The sequence below is a fragment of the Bufo gargarizans genome, chromosome 7 (genome assembly GCF_014858855.1).
Source record: "Bufo gargarizans isolate SCDJY-AF-19 chromosome 7, ASM1485885v1, whole genome shotgun sequence".
Classification (NCBI taxonomy): domain Eukaryota; kingdom Metazoa; phylum Chordata; class Amphibia; order Anura; family Bufonidae; genus Bufo; species Bufo gargarizans.
This window is the reverse complement of record NC_058086.1, coordinates 146,529,258-146,546,146: the sequence shown is the minus strand read 5'-3', so window position 1 is coordinate 146,546,146 and position 16,889 is coordinate 146,529,258. Positions and strand designations below refer to the sequence as shown.

The 16,889-nt window shown below is 44.1% G+C and overlaps 1 protein-coding gene across 4 annotated transcripts in view; it reads left to right on the top strand.

Annotated features, from left to right (window-relative positions):
- AGL (amylo-alpha-1, 6-glucosidase, 4-alpha-glucanotransferase) overlaps positions 1 to 16,889 on the top strand; it is a 145,908-nt gene that overhangs the window by 83,379 nt on the left and 45,640 nt on the right. For 3 of the 4 annotated variants that reach the window (XM_044302500.1, XM_044302498.1, XM_044302499.1), the window contains exons 6-13: positions 2,133 to 2,314; positions 4,555 to 4,669; positions 4,768 to 4,891; positions 5,014 to 5,116; positions 6,060 to 6,157; positions 10,105 to 10,244; positions 12,314 to 12,501; positions 15,492 to 15,615. In XM_044302500.1, the coding sequence (XP_044158435.1) occupies positions 2,133 to 2,314; positions 4,555 to 4,669; positions 4,768 to 4,891; positions 5,014 to 5,116; positions 6,060 to 6,157; positions 10,105 to 10,244; positions 12,314 to 12,501; positions 15,492 to 15,615 (1,074 nt within the window). Of the gene's footprint in view, positions 1 to 2,132; positions 2,315 to 4,554; positions 4,670 to 4,767; positions 4,892 to 5,013; positions 5,117 to 6,059; positions 6,158 to 10,104; positions 10,245 to 12,313; positions 12,502 to 15,491; positions 15,616 to 16,105; positions 16,230 to 16,889 lie in introns of all 4 variants that reach the window. The other variant, XM_044302497.1, reaches the window with a different exon arrangement.

Below are 16,889 nucleotides of genomic sequence, written 5' to 3'. Positions count from 1 at the left end.
GGCATCCCCCTCAGGTAGGGGTTCTACCCTGGCGCTAGTTTTGGCAGTTGCTCCTGTTCGGCGCCCTTCCCAGGTGGAGTGTTTAAGGTTAGCTCTACTTAACTGGGGCAATATGGTACCATGGCTTCTACTGGATGTCCTCAGGCCTCCCCCTCAGTTTTGCGCTGGCGGGGCATGCTGTGGCTACTACTGTATGAGGGGTCTTTGCGTTGCCACTACATACGCGGAGGCGGATTCTTCTAGCAATGCTTTGTGGCCCCCTCCTTAGCTGGAGTTTGGTGCTAGCAATAGACTTGTGGCTCCTCTTGCATGGCTTCCTCCTCAGGCAGAGTATGGCACTGCCACTAGATCCTGTGGCTACTTCTATATAGTGCCAGTCTCAGATGGGGAATGGGCTTTAGCCCTAGCCTCTTTTTTTATTTTATTTTTTTCTCTCCTTCCGTCTTTTTCCTTCTCTGGCTCAGGGTTCGCTGCCACCCCGCAAGCCTTGGTGGCTCCTACGTTACTACTTTCCCCTCATCTGCATTTGTACAGGGTATTGGTTCTGTGGCCTTCTCTTTCCAGCCATGTTCCCGGACTCGGCAGGTGGGCTGTGGGTCGTTTGGTGGCGTTTCAGTGAGGAACATGACTTCTCTCTGCAATGTCTTCTTCTCCGCTTTTCATTCTGGGAAGGTGGCATTCCTTGTGGCGGTCTCTTCCACCCGACGAATTTCGGAGTTGGTAGCGCCTTTCTTGTTCGTATATTTTTTCTTGTCATTCACCCACATAAGGCAGTGCTCCGCCCAATCCCTTCTTTTTTGCTGGAGGTAGTCGCCGCCTTACACGTCTACACAGACATTGTTTTCAATTTTTTTTCCTTCTCCCTCGCATTCTAGAGAGCGAGCTCTCCATCAGCCATGGGATTCGGAGGTTTGCTTGTCCATGACTAGCTCTTTCCTCCGTACGGACTTATACCTAGTTATTCCTGGAGGTCCTTGTAAAGGCTCGACGGCCTCCAAGGGGACGTTTCCAGGTGGATCTGTTTGACAGTTGCTGAGGCATTCCGCTCCCGGGGCAAGGCACCGTCCAGCGGAGTTACGGTACACCCAAACAGCGGTTGGTGCTTCTCGGGTTCATCTCCACCATCTATCAACTTCACAGTTGTATAAGGCAGCGTCTTGGTCTTCCTGGCACACGTTCACCAAGTTTTACCAGGTGCTTTCCTAGGCATCGCCATTTGCTGCTCCGGGCCACAGGGTCTCGCAGGCGGCAGTGTATTAAGCATTCTCGAGGGCGTTTTTTCCATGGGCGTGTGATTTTTATATATTTTTCCCTCCCTGTGGACTGCTTTGGGACGTCCCACGGTCCTGTGTCCCCCAATGATACGAGTGAGAAAACTAGATTTTTGTGAACTCGCCTGTAAAATCTCTTTCTCGCTTAGTTCATTGGCAGACACAGCACCCACCCAGTATTTTATTATTGTTGGTGGTGGTAGTTGGTTGTCGGTCGGGTATTCAGCTCGGGGTCGCTCCCGCTGGCGTTTGTTGCGTTTTCTTTTCCTTCGCACATGTTTCTACTGCTCGGGCACAAACTGACATGCTCTCTCCAGGCTGGAGGTTGTATAGCCTGCCGGGGAGGAGCTACCGTATTTTTTCAGCCTAGTGTCACCTCCTAGTGGCAGCAAGCAGCTATACCCATGGTCCTGTGTCCCCCAATGAACTAAGCGAGAAAGAGATTTTACAGGTGAGTTCACAAAAATCTTGTTTTTTTACGTGGTGTATATTAATGATCAATTAGGCCTGTAGTGTTTGACAGAGCTGATAAAACAGAGAAGGAGCTTCCATACAGCGCCTGCTCTGCATTCTAACTAGCGCTGTCCTGCTGTCATTAGGACGGATTCCATGTGATGGAATCTGACAGCGGCCATTTTAAATTCTCTACTGATCGCCCCTAGATCAAACAATCCATTATAGATTAATAAAGACATTTAGGAATTTAGAAATGTATTCATATTGGCGTGTTTTTAAAAATTATTTTTCTATTTTTTTTATTTTATTTTTTCTGACCTTTTAGGCAGTTGCCTTACTGTGGATATTTTGACACTTTCCATATTTTTATTACACGATGTAACTGAACTAAAAAATTTTCAACAGCGTCTAACAGCAAATGGCTTCACGAACACCCAGAGTGTGGCTTCAACCTTGTAAACTCACCACATCTTAAGCCAGCGTGGCTTCTAGACCGAGCGCTATGGCACCTGACCTGCAGTGTGTCAGATGGAAAGTACGCTGCCCGAGGACTTCCAGCACTAATCCAAAATGACCAGCAGCTAAATGTAAGTTGGAGAGAGTGAAATGTCGTTAGCTCTCATAAAAATGTCCAGTCGTTAAAGATTTACCGTATTTTGTATTGTGCACAGCATATTGTAAATATGGACACATATGGCAGTGGAGCTAGGTGCTCAGACCTGTATGCCAGGTCATCAAACCACAATCAGTATATTCCATTCAGACGACGTTATACACCGTTTATGGCCAGCAGAATCACCAGAGCATGGTTTATCTCCTCTGATGAAGCTGCAGTGGTGCTGTGAAGGAGCTTGTCAGCGCTCAGTACTATTGGTAAGCTATGAGTTGTTGATCCTCTCTGATGTCTAGGAGGATGCTAAAGAGTTGCAGTAAGGTGGAATCGGGGTCCGTACGCAGTGCCCTGCAGATCACACGCTATACTTTAGCTAATTATACTGTACTCATGTGGTGAGTTATACATATCTTTACATATTTCACTGAAAGACTTTACTATTTTAGGTGTGAAACAGCTTTCTCTAAAATACAATGGGGGATGCTATATGTCCTTATGGAGAGTTCCTAATTAATGTAAGGTGTCTTATAGGCCTGGCAACGCTGGGTATGCAAATCAGCTGTTAGCAAGCTCTGCCTCTAATGCCACCAGATGTAAGGTAGCTTCCCCGTAAGCCAATGTTCAGCCTTTTCAAAAGGCCTTGAGACATGGCTTGCATAATAACAAAGCCAGTACCTCATCAACAGACAGCTGTTTCAGGCTGATTGGCCCAGTTAATCCAATACTGTCTGCTCTGCACTAATGATAAGCAATCACCTTAAAACAGCTGTCTGCAGATGAGATGCTGACTTTGTTATTATCCAAGTTATGTCTCAAGGCCTGTTTAAAAGGTTGAACATTCACTTATAAGATAGCTACCTTCCATGTGTTGGCATTAGAGACAGAGCTTGCTAAGAGCTGATTTGCATACCCTCTTTCGAAAATACATTGGATGCTTATGCTGTCAGCTGGTTGAAAACCCAGGTTAAGGATGTAAATGTAAAATTGCCAAACCTAATGTAGAGATTGAGGTTATTAAGGGTCTGGCCAGATCACTAGTTCTGAACCAAAACCTTTCTGTGTTATAAATATTAACAACTCTAAAACAGTTGAATTTTAAACAAAAATTTGCCAACAAATATGCATACAACAGTTCCATTCGTTCAGTTGTCGGCACAAATTTAACGTTTTTGGAAAGGTGGACCCAGTTTAGAACTTGTTGATTCTGATTTTCGATGTGATATAATGGACATGCCCTGCTAAATAAATAGAATGTTGTACTTGGTGACAATGCGCGGTGGCTTATCGAAGAATGAAATACTGATATATTAGGTGTGGCTTCTAGAATGAAAGGGAGATAAGGAAATTGCACCGCCTTTAAAAACTGCCGTGGAAATAATTATTTGCATTATTTAAAGCAACATGAAAATATTTGCGTATGACTGGACTGTGTTGACCTTCGTAAAGGTGGCCATACAGTTTAGCCTACTTTCACATTCGCCTTTGGTGCGGATCCATCATGGATCTGCACAGACGGATCCCGCACCGATAATACAACGACATGCATCCGTTCAGAACGGATCCGTTTGTATTATCTTTAAGATAGCCAAAACGGATCCGTCTTGAACACCATTGTAAGTCAATGGGTGGGCGGATCTGTTTTCTATTGTCAGTGAAAACGGATCCGTCCCCATTGTTACATTGTGTGTCAGGACGGATCCGCTTGCCTCCGCATCGTCAGGCGGGCACCAAACGCTGCAAGCAGCGTTTTGGTGTCCGCCTCCAGACCGGAATAGAGGCAGAACTGATGCATTCTGAACGGATCCTTATCCATTCAGAACGCATTAGGGCAAAACTGATCCGTTTTGTGAGAGCCCTGAAACAGATCTCGCAAACGGAGTGTGAAAGTAGCCATAGATAGCTGTCAGCCAAATGCTCTTTTGGCCAACTGCTATTCCTTCGGACCCCCCACTCTATACACACTCAGCTTGTCCAAGTGTACATGTGTTGTGAATGGGGATAAGAGAATAAACCTCTAGCGGGCAAGAACAAATGTTGAAATTCGGCAGCCTGATACTTATGTCCCCCCGACATCTGCTGTTAAGGAAACATGGAGACACCTCCATACACATTAGATGCTGAGGCAGTCCACTCAAATCTAATTTGTATGGTCTACTGTACTGTGACCACAACCTCGTGACTGATATGCTTAGTCTGTCCTGTTGATTTTTGCAGAATATCCGTGGCATCCTATGGGAGGAAATATTCACTAAACTCAAACTCTGGGAGTTTTACCAGGTCAATGTGGCTAAGGCTGTTGAACAGTTCAGAGCCCTGCTCACATCTCCAGGTATGGCACACATTTTACTTTTTTGAGATATATATATATATATCTACTTTATGAGCTATAATCACACACGTCACAACAATAAATTGTTTGTATTGCAGGTGCACAGAAGCAGGTAGCAAAATCTGATAAAAAACAGCTAGTAATTATCCAGGACCTGCAATATAGACGCTTTGGAAGCACTGTGGATATGGACACAGCTCTAAGCACGTTCATACCAAACAGGTAGGTCTATTATGTAGATTTCTTAGTAGTTGCCATATTATAGTTCTCCATCTTGATATTATCAAATACCGTTTAATGTCAGTAATCGTAGACCAACGTGTGCACCTCATTTGTGATTGCAGTAATGGGCCAGCAGCTATAGAAGAATGTTGCACTTGGTTCCGCAAGAGGCTTGAAGAACTGAATGCGGAGAAACACAGGCAGACGAACTTCCACCATGAACAGGTGTCTTAAGAAAACAGGGTGCACCACTGAGTTACATAGTGTACGCGGGGTAAAGGGGCTCATCGGCTCTTATATTGTACAGTATGAATACACTGAATTTCCAGTTTACAGAACTGCAGCACTGGTCTCACCTGAAATCTAGAGACTAAAATGCTACAGTCCTAGGGACAGCATTATGATGTGCCTGCAGCTTTTGCCACTCTGCTTCCCCTCAATGGGCACTTTCCAAAGTTCGCCAGAATGGCAGAATTACTCAGGGTGTCCTTATGTATAAACATTTTGTGGGGTTGGAATTTGCCTCCTTGCATCTTTGTGCTCCAGTCTTGTGGAGGTCTCACCACAACAGGTGGAGGTAGTAGACAGGCTGTGGTCCATCTGTCCATTACAGAATTGTTGTTCATTTAAAGCCAGGCCAGTAGGTGGTCCATTTGGTTTGAGTTTGCCATGACTCAATACACCAGTGTCTGTGAGGTTTATGTTGTAATCATACTGACCTGATTTAAAGAGTTTCTGTCACCAGATTTAACTATATTAAGCTAGCTGACATTAGCGATGTGCTAATGTCAGCTAAACCTAACTAGCCTATTCCTACTTTTATCTTTGCCCCCTGTTATGCCGGAAATCAAACTTTTATAATATGCTAATTAGCCTCTAGGAGCAGGGGGGGCATTGTTCCTGCTCCTAGAGGCTCCGTTCTCCCACCTTTGTTGCCTCCCTCCAAGTCCTGATTGACAGGGCCAGGCAGCGCTCGCATCTGTCTGCCAGCCCTGTGGTCTGGTAAAATCTCGTGCCGTTCAGTATTCGGCGCAGGCGCGGTGAGGGAAAGACGCTCGCAGGCTGCCAGCTTCCTCACCGCGCCTGCGGTTCAATGCAGTTTTTACCCATACTATTACTCCTGAAGAGTGACACATTTTACATTTTGTTTATTTATTCTTGCATTTAGGCAGTGAATTGCATTTTGGGGACCATGACGTATGAACGGTTGGCAAATCAGGGTCCAAAGCTTGGAGCTGTCACAAGGAAAGATCCAATTGTCACCAGGTATCCACATTTATACTTGATTGTTTGGAATCGGTTAGTTATTCTGGTTACAGGTATAAAGGGGGAGATCAAGGTTCTTATGCCACCTTTGTGTCCTAAAAAAAAGTTCCAAATTATAACACAAATATTGCGTTCCCCCTAATTTGCTACTTTTTTTAGTTTTTTAACACTTTTCTAAAGTTTACTACAATTTACACTAGAAATGTCATAAACTATATCTCAAGTCTGCCCCTGCCTCTGGCTGGCATAGATTTAAAGGGCCAGAGATGCACCTAATGTATTGGGAAGCCTGTGCCTCTTAATAAATTAGAGACAAACTGGAGGAAAAACAGGAGATCGGCGCTGCTGATGAGACAACTGATTCAGAAACCAATAAAATGGCGACGTGTTTCGACGTGTACGTTACATCTTAATCAGGCCATTGTCTTAATAAATCAGGCCAATCTCATGTCAGTTACATGTCAATTGATTGTGTTGAAAACAGTTATTCCATTAATTATTTAGGTAAATTATTTTATTTATGCCAATTCATGAGCGTCACGGATCCAAACCTGTGCTGCCGTCACTCACAGCACAAATGTGTTGCTGCCAATCATTGCTAGAGGTGTTAAGTGTAACCCACAGAATTTAGCAGTTTTTTTTAGTGCTTTGAGCTGTTTGAGGATCGGAAGAATCCAGTGTCAACAGCAACTGAAGTCAAAGCAAATTATAAGTGATTACCAGACAGGGTGGCACTGCCGGGCATATACTCCTCTTGTAACCGGGCATGTGTTTGTCACTGAACAGAAAGCATAAGGGCTTTTATTGAGGTGCCCACCTAATAATGTATAGTAGAAGCAGGGTTTTACTGGAGCACAACTGCTTTCAAATGCAACTTTTGCATGGACTTATGTACCAGGGGAGACATTTATCATTTGTGGTTGTTTTTTGTGTCATTTTTAAGTTTGTCTTTGCTTTGTGCGTCTGAACTAGCGCCACTTAATAATATATTTGGTATGAGTGCAATGTGGTTTATACCTTTTTGTCTCTTAAAGGGAACCTGTCACCTCCAAAACACATTTTAAACTGATATTATTACCTTACAGTAGCCCCCAGTGTCTTCCCAATCATGTTTTTCGATCCTCCACTAGTTGTTGTATACTTTATAAAAACGCTGTTTTAATCTGTGTTTTCGCTATCCTCTGAGTCAGCTTAAAGTCAAGGGGGCAGCGGCCTACTTGCTTCAGGTCAAGCTAAGCCCGCCCCTCACCCGTCCTCCCTTCACTGTGATTGACATCCTGCTGTGAGGCTGGGATCGTGCAAGTCTCGCGCAGGCGCGGTGCGCTCCTTGTCACTGCGCGATCCCGTCTCCGGCTCCCGCACTCAGCCGGCCGCTTTCCTCTCTCTGCGCATACGCCAGGCTTTTCCATCGTGCGCGCGCGCCCGGCGCATGCGCAGAGAGCCTAAAGCGGCCGGCCTGGAGGTGACAGGTTCCCTTCAAACATAGACACTTTGAAAAGTATTGAGTCTCACCAAATGTCACAGAACCCTGCAATCAACATGACTTTGGACAGTTTTGAGTCAAAAAAACGACATATCTGATTTGATAAATATCCTCCAAGATGTTTTTACATACAGTACAGGGCAAAAGTTTGGACACACCTTCTCATTCAAAGAGTTTTCTTTATTTTCATGATTATGAAAATTGTAGATTCACACTGAAGGCATCAAAACTATGAATTAACACATGTGGAATTATATACATAACAAAAAAGTGTGAAACAACTGAAAATATGTCATATTCTAGGTTCTTCAAAGTAGCCACCTTTTGCTTTGATTACTGCTTTGCACACTCTTGGCATTCTCTTGATGAGCTTCAAGAGGTAGTCACCTGAAATGTTTTTCACTTCACAGGTGTGCCCTGTCAGGTTTAATAAGTGGGATTTCTTGCCTTATAAATGGGGTTGGGACCATCAGTTGCGTTGTGGAGAAGTCAGGTGGATACACAGCTGATAGTCCTACTGAATAGACTGTTAGAAATTGTATTATGGCAAGAAAAAAGTAAAGAAAAACGAGTGGCCATCATTACTTTAAGAAATAAAGGTCAGTCAGTCCGAGAAATTGGCAAAACTTTGAAATTGTCCCCAAGTGCAGTCACAAAAACCATCAAGCGCTACAAAGAAACTGGCTCACATGCAGACCGCTCCAGGAAAAGAAGACCAAGAGTCACCTCTGCTGCGGAGGATAAGTTCTTTCGAGTCACCAGCCTCAGAAATCGCAGGTTAACAGCAGCTCAGATTAGAGACCAGGTCAATGCCACACAGAGTTCTAGCAGCAGACACATCTCTAGAACAACTGTTAAGAGGAGACTGTGTGAATCAGGTCTTCATGGTAGAATATCTGCTAGGAAACCACTGCTAAGGACAGGCAACAAGCAGAAGAGACTTGTTTGGGCAAAAGAACACAAGGAATGGACATTAGACCAGTGGAAATCTGTGCTTTGGTCTGATGAGTCCAAATTTGAGATCTTTGGTTCCAACTGCTGTGTCTTTGTGCGACGCAGAAAAGGTGAACGGATGGACTCTACATGCCTGGTTCCCACCGTGAAGCATGGAGGAGGAGGTGTGATGGTGTGGGGGTGCTTTGCTGGTGACACTGTTGGGGATTTATTCAAAATTGAAGGCATACTGAACCAGCATGGCTACCACAGCATCTTGCAGCGGCATGCTATTCCATCCGGTTTGCGTTTAGTTGGACCATAATTTATTTTTCAACAGGACAATGACCCCAAACACACCTCCAGGCTGTGTAAGGGCTATTTGACCATGAAGGAGAGTGATGGGGTGCTGCGCCAGATGACCTGGCTTCCACAGTCACCGGACCTGAAACCAATCGAGATGGTTTGGGGTGAGCTGGACCGCAGAGTGAAGGCTAAAGGGCCAACAAGTGAAGACCCTAGAATATGACATATTTTCAGTTGTTTCACACTTTTTTGTTATGTATATAATTCCACATAGTCATAGTCATGAAAATAAAGAAAACTCTTTGAATGAGAAGGTTCCCTTTACGTGAATTGTTCAGCATGTAAACAGAAGATCTGGCTGACCATATGTTTTTACTTCAGCAAATACCAGTAAATGGCCGGCCAATACATGGACAGTCTGGGTGCTCCACAGCAAGAACCTTTGTTTGCTGTGGCTTCTCGTCTGACTCACAGATAAGGCTCCCGATCAGGGACCCCATTCCATGATGTCCGTGTACTCATAATGAAATATACCCTTGTAGGGTATGTTCACATGGCCAAAATGCTTGCCAGAAAAATCTGACGAGTGCTTTGACTGTGAAAAGCGTGGCAGAGAGCTGAGGTTTCTCTGATTTATTAGCGGATTTTCACACTGATAAACCCTATTTAATGGGCCAATCAATGCATGGACACTCTTTGAATGAGAAGGTGTGTCCAAACTTTTGGTCTGTACTGTATAAGGGACTTCTATTAGCCCAACATACATTTACATCAGTTAGCACCATATTGAAGTGAGGGAATCTTTTAGTTTGTGATGTGTAAAGAGAGCCTGTCACCTCCCTGGAGCCCTATTAGGCACAGTACTACCTGAGTAGCACTGCTGCAGTCAGACCTGATCACTTATTTGCCGTAAATCTGCATTACTGGCCCCCCTTCCCCTGTTGTGCACTTGCAAACTAAAGCTGGGATACATTGACAGGACTCATGAGCGCACACCCAAAAGCCCTCTCCATTGTGTGCACGTTGTTTATGAGTCCTCTCATTGTATTTCAATGCCGAGGAAGAACAAGGAAATTAATAAACAAGAGTCTCCGGCCACAGTACTATTCATGTAGTACTGCAGTTAGTAGGACTCCAGGGAGGTAACAGACTCCGATACTTTTGTCAGTCTCTCTACTGAAGTTATGGTGTGGCACATGTCTTACTGTGAAACTATTTTTTCCAGTTATTTCACTTTCCCATTTGGAAATATGTCCTTAGAAGAGGAGGAGCCACTTATGCACCAGCCAGAGAAAGGATGCTACTTCCTGGCACACAACGGCTGGGTCATGGGGGATGATCCTTTGAAGAATTTTGCTGGACCGGGTACAGTTCACTTTACAGTATAAGACTCTCCTGAAGTGGTCTGTTTTTATAAGGATATTCTATGGATAGCTATGGAGCACTTATACATATTTGCTATATTTGAATAGTCATGCGTTAGTCATTACAGGAGATGATGCTGATGAATAAGTATATTGCTTTATTACTCTGCTTTGTGTTGTATAGATAAGATGATTATATTATAGCATTAGTATACACATGGCTATAGGGTGCCTAAATATCTGCTGTTTGGTGAAAAAGGTGGGAGGGGTTAACTGCCACTGCCACTGATCTGCTGCTGGCACCCGCTTCCTGTATTAAGGGGTAATTATCATTGGTGGCGCAGTGCGCCCTCCCCCCCATCCCATTAAAATCATTGGTGGTGCAGTGCGCCCTCTCCCCACCTCAACCCCCCCAGTATTAAAATCATTGGTGGCAGTGGCCACAGGGTCCCCTCTCCCCTCCCCCTCATTGGTGGCAGTGGCAGCTTCTGATCGGAGCCCCAGCAGTGTAATCCCGGGGCTCCGATCGGTTACCATGGCAGCCAGGATGCTACTAAAGTCCTGGCTGCCATAGTGAGCTCCCTGCTGCCCTGTGCACAAAGCACAGAGCAGCAGGGACAGTGTGAAGTCCTATTCACCCTGATAGAGCTCTATTAGGGTGTATAGGCCAAGGGATCAAAAGATCCCAGGTTCTGGCCCCTAAGGGGAAATTACAGAGTGTAAAAAAAAAAAAAAATAATTTCAAAACACACCAAAATATTAAGTATAAATTACTTCCTTTCCCAATTTCACATATCAAATATATAAACAATAAATAAACATATCACATATCACCACGTCAGAAAAGTCCAAACTATTAAAATATTTAAAATGGCGAACGCCGTAACAGAAAAAATAAATAAAAACTGCGCGATTCGCCATTTTTTAAAATGCGGAATGCACGTTTTTGTTTTTTTTGTTTTTTTTGCATGGTATCGAGTATCGCAATACTTTTTTATGGTATTGAAATCGAATAGAAAATTTGGTATCGCAACAACCCCAGAGCAGTGTTTATCCCCTCACATACAGCTAAGCAGAGACAGACAAGACCAATCAGAATGCAGATAAGCTCCCTCACTACCCAAGAACAGTGTGTATTCTCTCACATACAGCTAACTATAGACAAGCCCTGCAATTACATAAAATCAGTAAGCATTTGTTTTAGCCTCTTAATAGTCACCTGTCAGCTCTTCAGCTGCTCCCTCATTCTCCTCCTCACTGACAGGGACGGAGGGACTGCTTTAGCAGCTCATATGTCTGGTTTGGTACCAGCTAAAGATATGTCTGAAAGCTGACATTCCAAGCTTTCAGACAATACCACAATGACAGCAATATGTTCAGTACAGGGGAAGATATCACTGATAGAAATCAGGATGCTTTGAATGAAGCTGAAAGTGAAAATAAAAGCAGGTTTTAACCACGATTATTCCTGACTCAATTTCTAACAGTGATTTCTCCTTTGTAATGTCAGCTTTTAAACAAAACCAGTTGCATGTTTTTAGCTGCTAACATTCAGGAGAAAGCAGCATCTAAAGCAGGCCTCCCCCTCCTCTTTCTGCCGGAGCCCAGGCACTGTGCTCCTCCTCCCAGTGCTCTCCCCATCTCTTGTTTATAACAGAGAGGAGACGGCTGCAGAATAGGAGAGTAGCACACATCTGTGGCAGGTATTATCAGGTAAAACGGAAAATGATTACATTTTAAAGCACAAAAACACTTATACAGCAGGGTGTACTATACCATTAGGGTTTAAAAAAATAAAACGGCAGTTACACTTTAAGCTGCTTTCAAGGCATCGCACTGACCCGAGCCAGAGTCCTACTGTGTACTGATGAGAGGCAAGCACTTCAGAACAGCTGTATAAAAAAGAATCTCTGGCCTGGCTGTTTTCCCTCATCCTATTCCAAGGCTTGCTAAAAAGAGATTTTGACTCATAGGGAGCCACTTCCAAGTGGTGGTGCCGAGCTACATAAATGCATACTAATCAGCATTATATACACGGTTGCAGCCAGTAAACAATTCCCCTTTTTCCAGATTCCAATGTGTACCTGCGCAGAGAGCTTATTTGCTGGGGGGACAGCGTAAAGCTGCGCTATGGTGACAAGCCGTCAGACTGTCCGTATCTGTGGGATCACATGAGGAAATACACAGAAATCACTGCCACGCACTTTCATGGAGTTCGTCTTGACAACTGCCATTCTACCCCTATTCACGTTGCTGAGGTATGTAGCCCTGCATATGGTGAAATGTCACGCTGTGTTATGTTTTTGCCAAAGACACAAGGTGTGATGATGTGTGTGTGGTATGTGAGCCTCAGTAGTGACTCCTAGCCCATGGTAAAGAAAAGATTAAAGGGGTTGTCTCACTTCCTGTGGCATTTATCATGTAGATAAAGGTAATACAAGGCAATACTAATGTATTGTGATTATCCATATTGCCTCCTTTGCTGGCTGGATTAAATTTTTCCAGCACATTATACACTGCACGCATCCAGGGGTTATGACCACCGTGCAATCCAGAAACGATGGCCGAAGCTCGCTTCGCTCAACACTAGCCGAGATCATAGGAGCATACATGGACACGCATGCGCAGCAGCTGTCATCCCAGGCACCTCGTTCGTATCTGTGCTGCCGTGCTGACCATAATCTCTGGAATGTGCAGTGTATAATGTGATGGAAAAATGAATCCAGCCAGCAATTTAAGGAATATGGACAATCACAATGCATTAGTAAGTGCCGTGTATTAACTTTCTCTACATGATAAATGCAGTTCCCTGAAGTGAGACGACCCCTTTACAATTAGTGAAATAAAATCCCCCCAGTCTTCCATGTCAGTATCTCAGCAGAAGAGTGGCATAGGCAGTGTATTCTCTGCTGGTGGCTTTTCTGGGCAACAGTAGGGAATTTAATTTCCCTGCCACTACCCATCTGTACGATCAAATTGTTTTATATATGTGCAGGTTCTTTAAAAGTGAACCAATGCTAAATGTGTTTGAGAGGGAATTTTAAAAGGTTTAAAAAAACGAATCAAAAATATCTTACATAGTTTTTATTCATCTGTACATACATATTAAATATGAATAGAAAATATATTATAAATACATGTGATTTATATATTTAAAACACAAGCTGGAGGAGCTGAGCAGATTCATCTATAGTTTTATAGGAAAAGATCTAGTAAAACCTGTAACTAAGGGTGCATTCACACGACCGTATAAATGGATCCGCATCCGTTCCGCAATTTTGCGGAACGGGTGCGGACCTGAATATTCCAATGGGGTCGCAAAAAATGCGGACTTCGGCCCTGCAAAAAATATATAGCATGTCCTATTTAAGGATAGGCATTCTCTATATAGCGCCGGCCATGTGCTGTCCGCAAAATGCAGAACGCACACGGCCGGAATCCGTGTTTTGCGGATCCACAATTTGCGGACTGCAAAACACTTACGGTCGTGTGAATACACCCTTATTCATTTTAATCTCTGCTCATTCTATGCTGAGGAGTCCAGTGGGCGGTCTTGTCAGTGATGGACAGCCTTCCCTGGATGACTGCATACAGACAAAGCTGCCAGTCACTAAGTAGGACCACCCACTGGACTCTTTAAGTAAGAAAGAGCAGAGCTTTAAATGTAGAAGTTGCAAGTTTTTTCAAACTTTTCCCCATAAAACTATGTATCAATCTGCTCAGCTCCTCTTGCTCTAAAACATGCTGCCTGCAAATAGGACTGCATGCACAATGTGACAGGTTCCCTTTACGTGAATTGTTCAGCATGTAAACAGAAGATCTTGCTGACCATATGTTTTTACTTCAGCAAATACCAGTAAATGGCCGGCCAATACATGGACAGTCTGGGTGCTCCACAGCAAGAACCTTTGTTTGCTGTGGCTTCTCGTCTGACTCACAGATAAGGCTCCCGATCAGGGACCCCATTCCATGATGTCCGTGTACTCATAATGAAATATACCCTTGTAGGGTATGTTCACATGGCCAAAATGCTTGCCAGAAAAATCTGACGAGTGCTTTGACTGTGAAAAGCGTGGCAGAGAGCTGAGGTTTCTCTGATTTATCAGCAGATTTTCACACTGATAAACCCTATTTAATGGGCCAATCAATGCATGGCCACCCAATGTGGCCTAGGTTTAGTTTCTGGTGCTGATGCTTCTTTTCCAGCACAAAAAATAAGCGTTGGTCACTGTCTCGCACTGAAAACAATGGCAGTCAGCCATTTTATTTTTTCATGCTTAATCGGACATGGTTTCCGTGTCAAAACCGGCATAAAAAGCTGCTTACAGATTATATATTATACAATATGTTAATATGTGTACACACTGTTTAAAGGACATCTGTCACCAGATTTGTACCTATGACACTGGCTGACCTGTTATATGTGCGCTCGGCAGCTGAAGGTGTCTGTGTTGGTCCCATGTTCATATGTGCCCGCATTGCTGAGAAACATAAGGTTTCAGTATATGCAAATGAGCCTCTAGGAGCAACGGGGGCGTTGCTGCTACACCTTGAGGCTCTGCTCTCTCTGCAGTGCCCACAACCTTTGCCCTTTAATTGACAGGGCAAGGCAGGCGTGATGATGTATTCGCTATTTAGCCCTGTCAATCAAAGTGCAGAGGGCACGGCAGTTGTAGAAAGAGCACTGGGCCTCTAGGAGTAATGGTAACGCCCCCGTTGCTTCTAGAGGCTCATTTGCATGTACTAAAACATATGAACATGGGACCAACACAGATGCCTTCAGCTGCCAAGTGCACATGTAACAGGTCCGCCAGTGTCTTGGTTATAAATCTGCTGACAGAGGGCCTTTAAGGCTACTAATAAAGTGAATGACTTGAGCTTATTTTGTGTTTCTTTTTCCAGAAATCATAGGATTACATTTCTTGAAATTTTTTTTACTGATCTCCCTCCTCCTTGTATAAATGGCTGTAAGGCCCAGTTCACACGTCGGTTATTTCCATCAGTTAGTGTGAGCCAAAACCACTCGGAGATAAGGTGCAATGGAAAGATTTCCTCGTGTTGTGTTTTTTTTTGACCCGCACCTGGATTCGGCTCATAATAACTGCTGGAAATAACTGACCAAATAACTGAAGTGTGAACTGGGCCTTAGGTACACTCGTGTCTATGAATAAGTGAATGTAAAAAAATAAAATGTCCCACTTGTGTGAGGTCTGCGATGTGTTTCATACATAGCACTTTGTATCTGTAGGAAATGCTGGCCGCAGCCCGGTCAGTCAGACCCAATCTTTATGTGATTGCGGAGCTCTTCACAGGCAGTGAATATATCGACAATGTGTTTGTCAACCGCCTGGGGATAACCAGCCTCATTCGAGGTATCTGCTTGTGAAGCTGCTGCTCTGAAGGATGTTAATGCTGCAGTCACATACTAAATGCTGCCATGTTTTTCTTTTTCTACCCCCTAACTCTCTGCTCCTCATGGTTTTCTTCCCTTAATTTCTTCCCTTTCTTTTACACTGTGCTGTCCATGCATGGATACTTACCTCCATGTCTACCCCAAATCTGTGCCTAGCATTTCACTTACCCCAATTCCTTCTCTTTCCTTCTTATCTGCACCATTACGTTTTGTCTTTTATGTTCATTCTTGTCTTTATCCCTTCATTACTATTTTCTTGTCTTCTATCCATCCGTTTCACCTCTTACTTCCACTCCTCCATTCTTCTGGTTTTCTGCTCTTGTTCCCTTCATTCATTTGTACTTCTTTTCTTGTCGACCTTCATCCTCTCCTCATTGCACTTGTCTTCTGCATGCACCTTCTGGTCCCCCCCTTCTCTTGTTCCTCCCGGTCTTCCCTGCTGTTTGTAGTACTTGCTGGATGCTGCTAGGAAGCTGCGGCCGGACTTGTATGTAGTGGCTGAGCTGTTCACTGGGAGTGAGGATCTGGACAATGTGTTTGTCACTAGGCTGGGCATTAGCTCCCTCATACGAGGTAGGCTGCTGGGTTTCTGCATGCATTAACTCCGCTAAGACTTCTGCTTTTCTAACTGGATAATGTATATCGTAAAGATTTCATTGTTTTTGTAATTGTTGAAACTTGGAAGTTGTTCACTCGTTATAGGAAACACAATTTAGAATAGGAATCTGATACAGTAGACTCATAGAGTTCATACCCATCTGAGCTAGGTCTCCCATACACCACTCTGTAGTACAGGCCATAGACACTCTATATGGTGCCTTCGTATAGCATTATATTGCATTGACACCTAGAAGCAATGCCACATGTGATGTGGGATACAGAAGTACAGTAGGACCCTATAGGCCGCCGTGGGTCCTGTCCTGCATTATACAACTCAGGGCAAAGGCCGAAAAACCTTGTTCTCTTATTAGCCATCAGTCATCGCTATTTCTTACCATTAAGAGCATGGCCATACACAACGTGTCCGCAGTGGATCTGCTGGAATGTCGCAGCAGACAAGTCCACACTGATGTCGTTACGGAATCCGTTGCGGAAATGCTGTGGGTTTGCCAGATTTCACACCCTGCATTGCAAAGAGTGAGACCCACTGCAGAAATCTGCAGCATAAATTGACCTGCTGTGGATTTAGAGTCCGCACCACGTGTCAAGTTATGAGATTTTTTTAATATTACA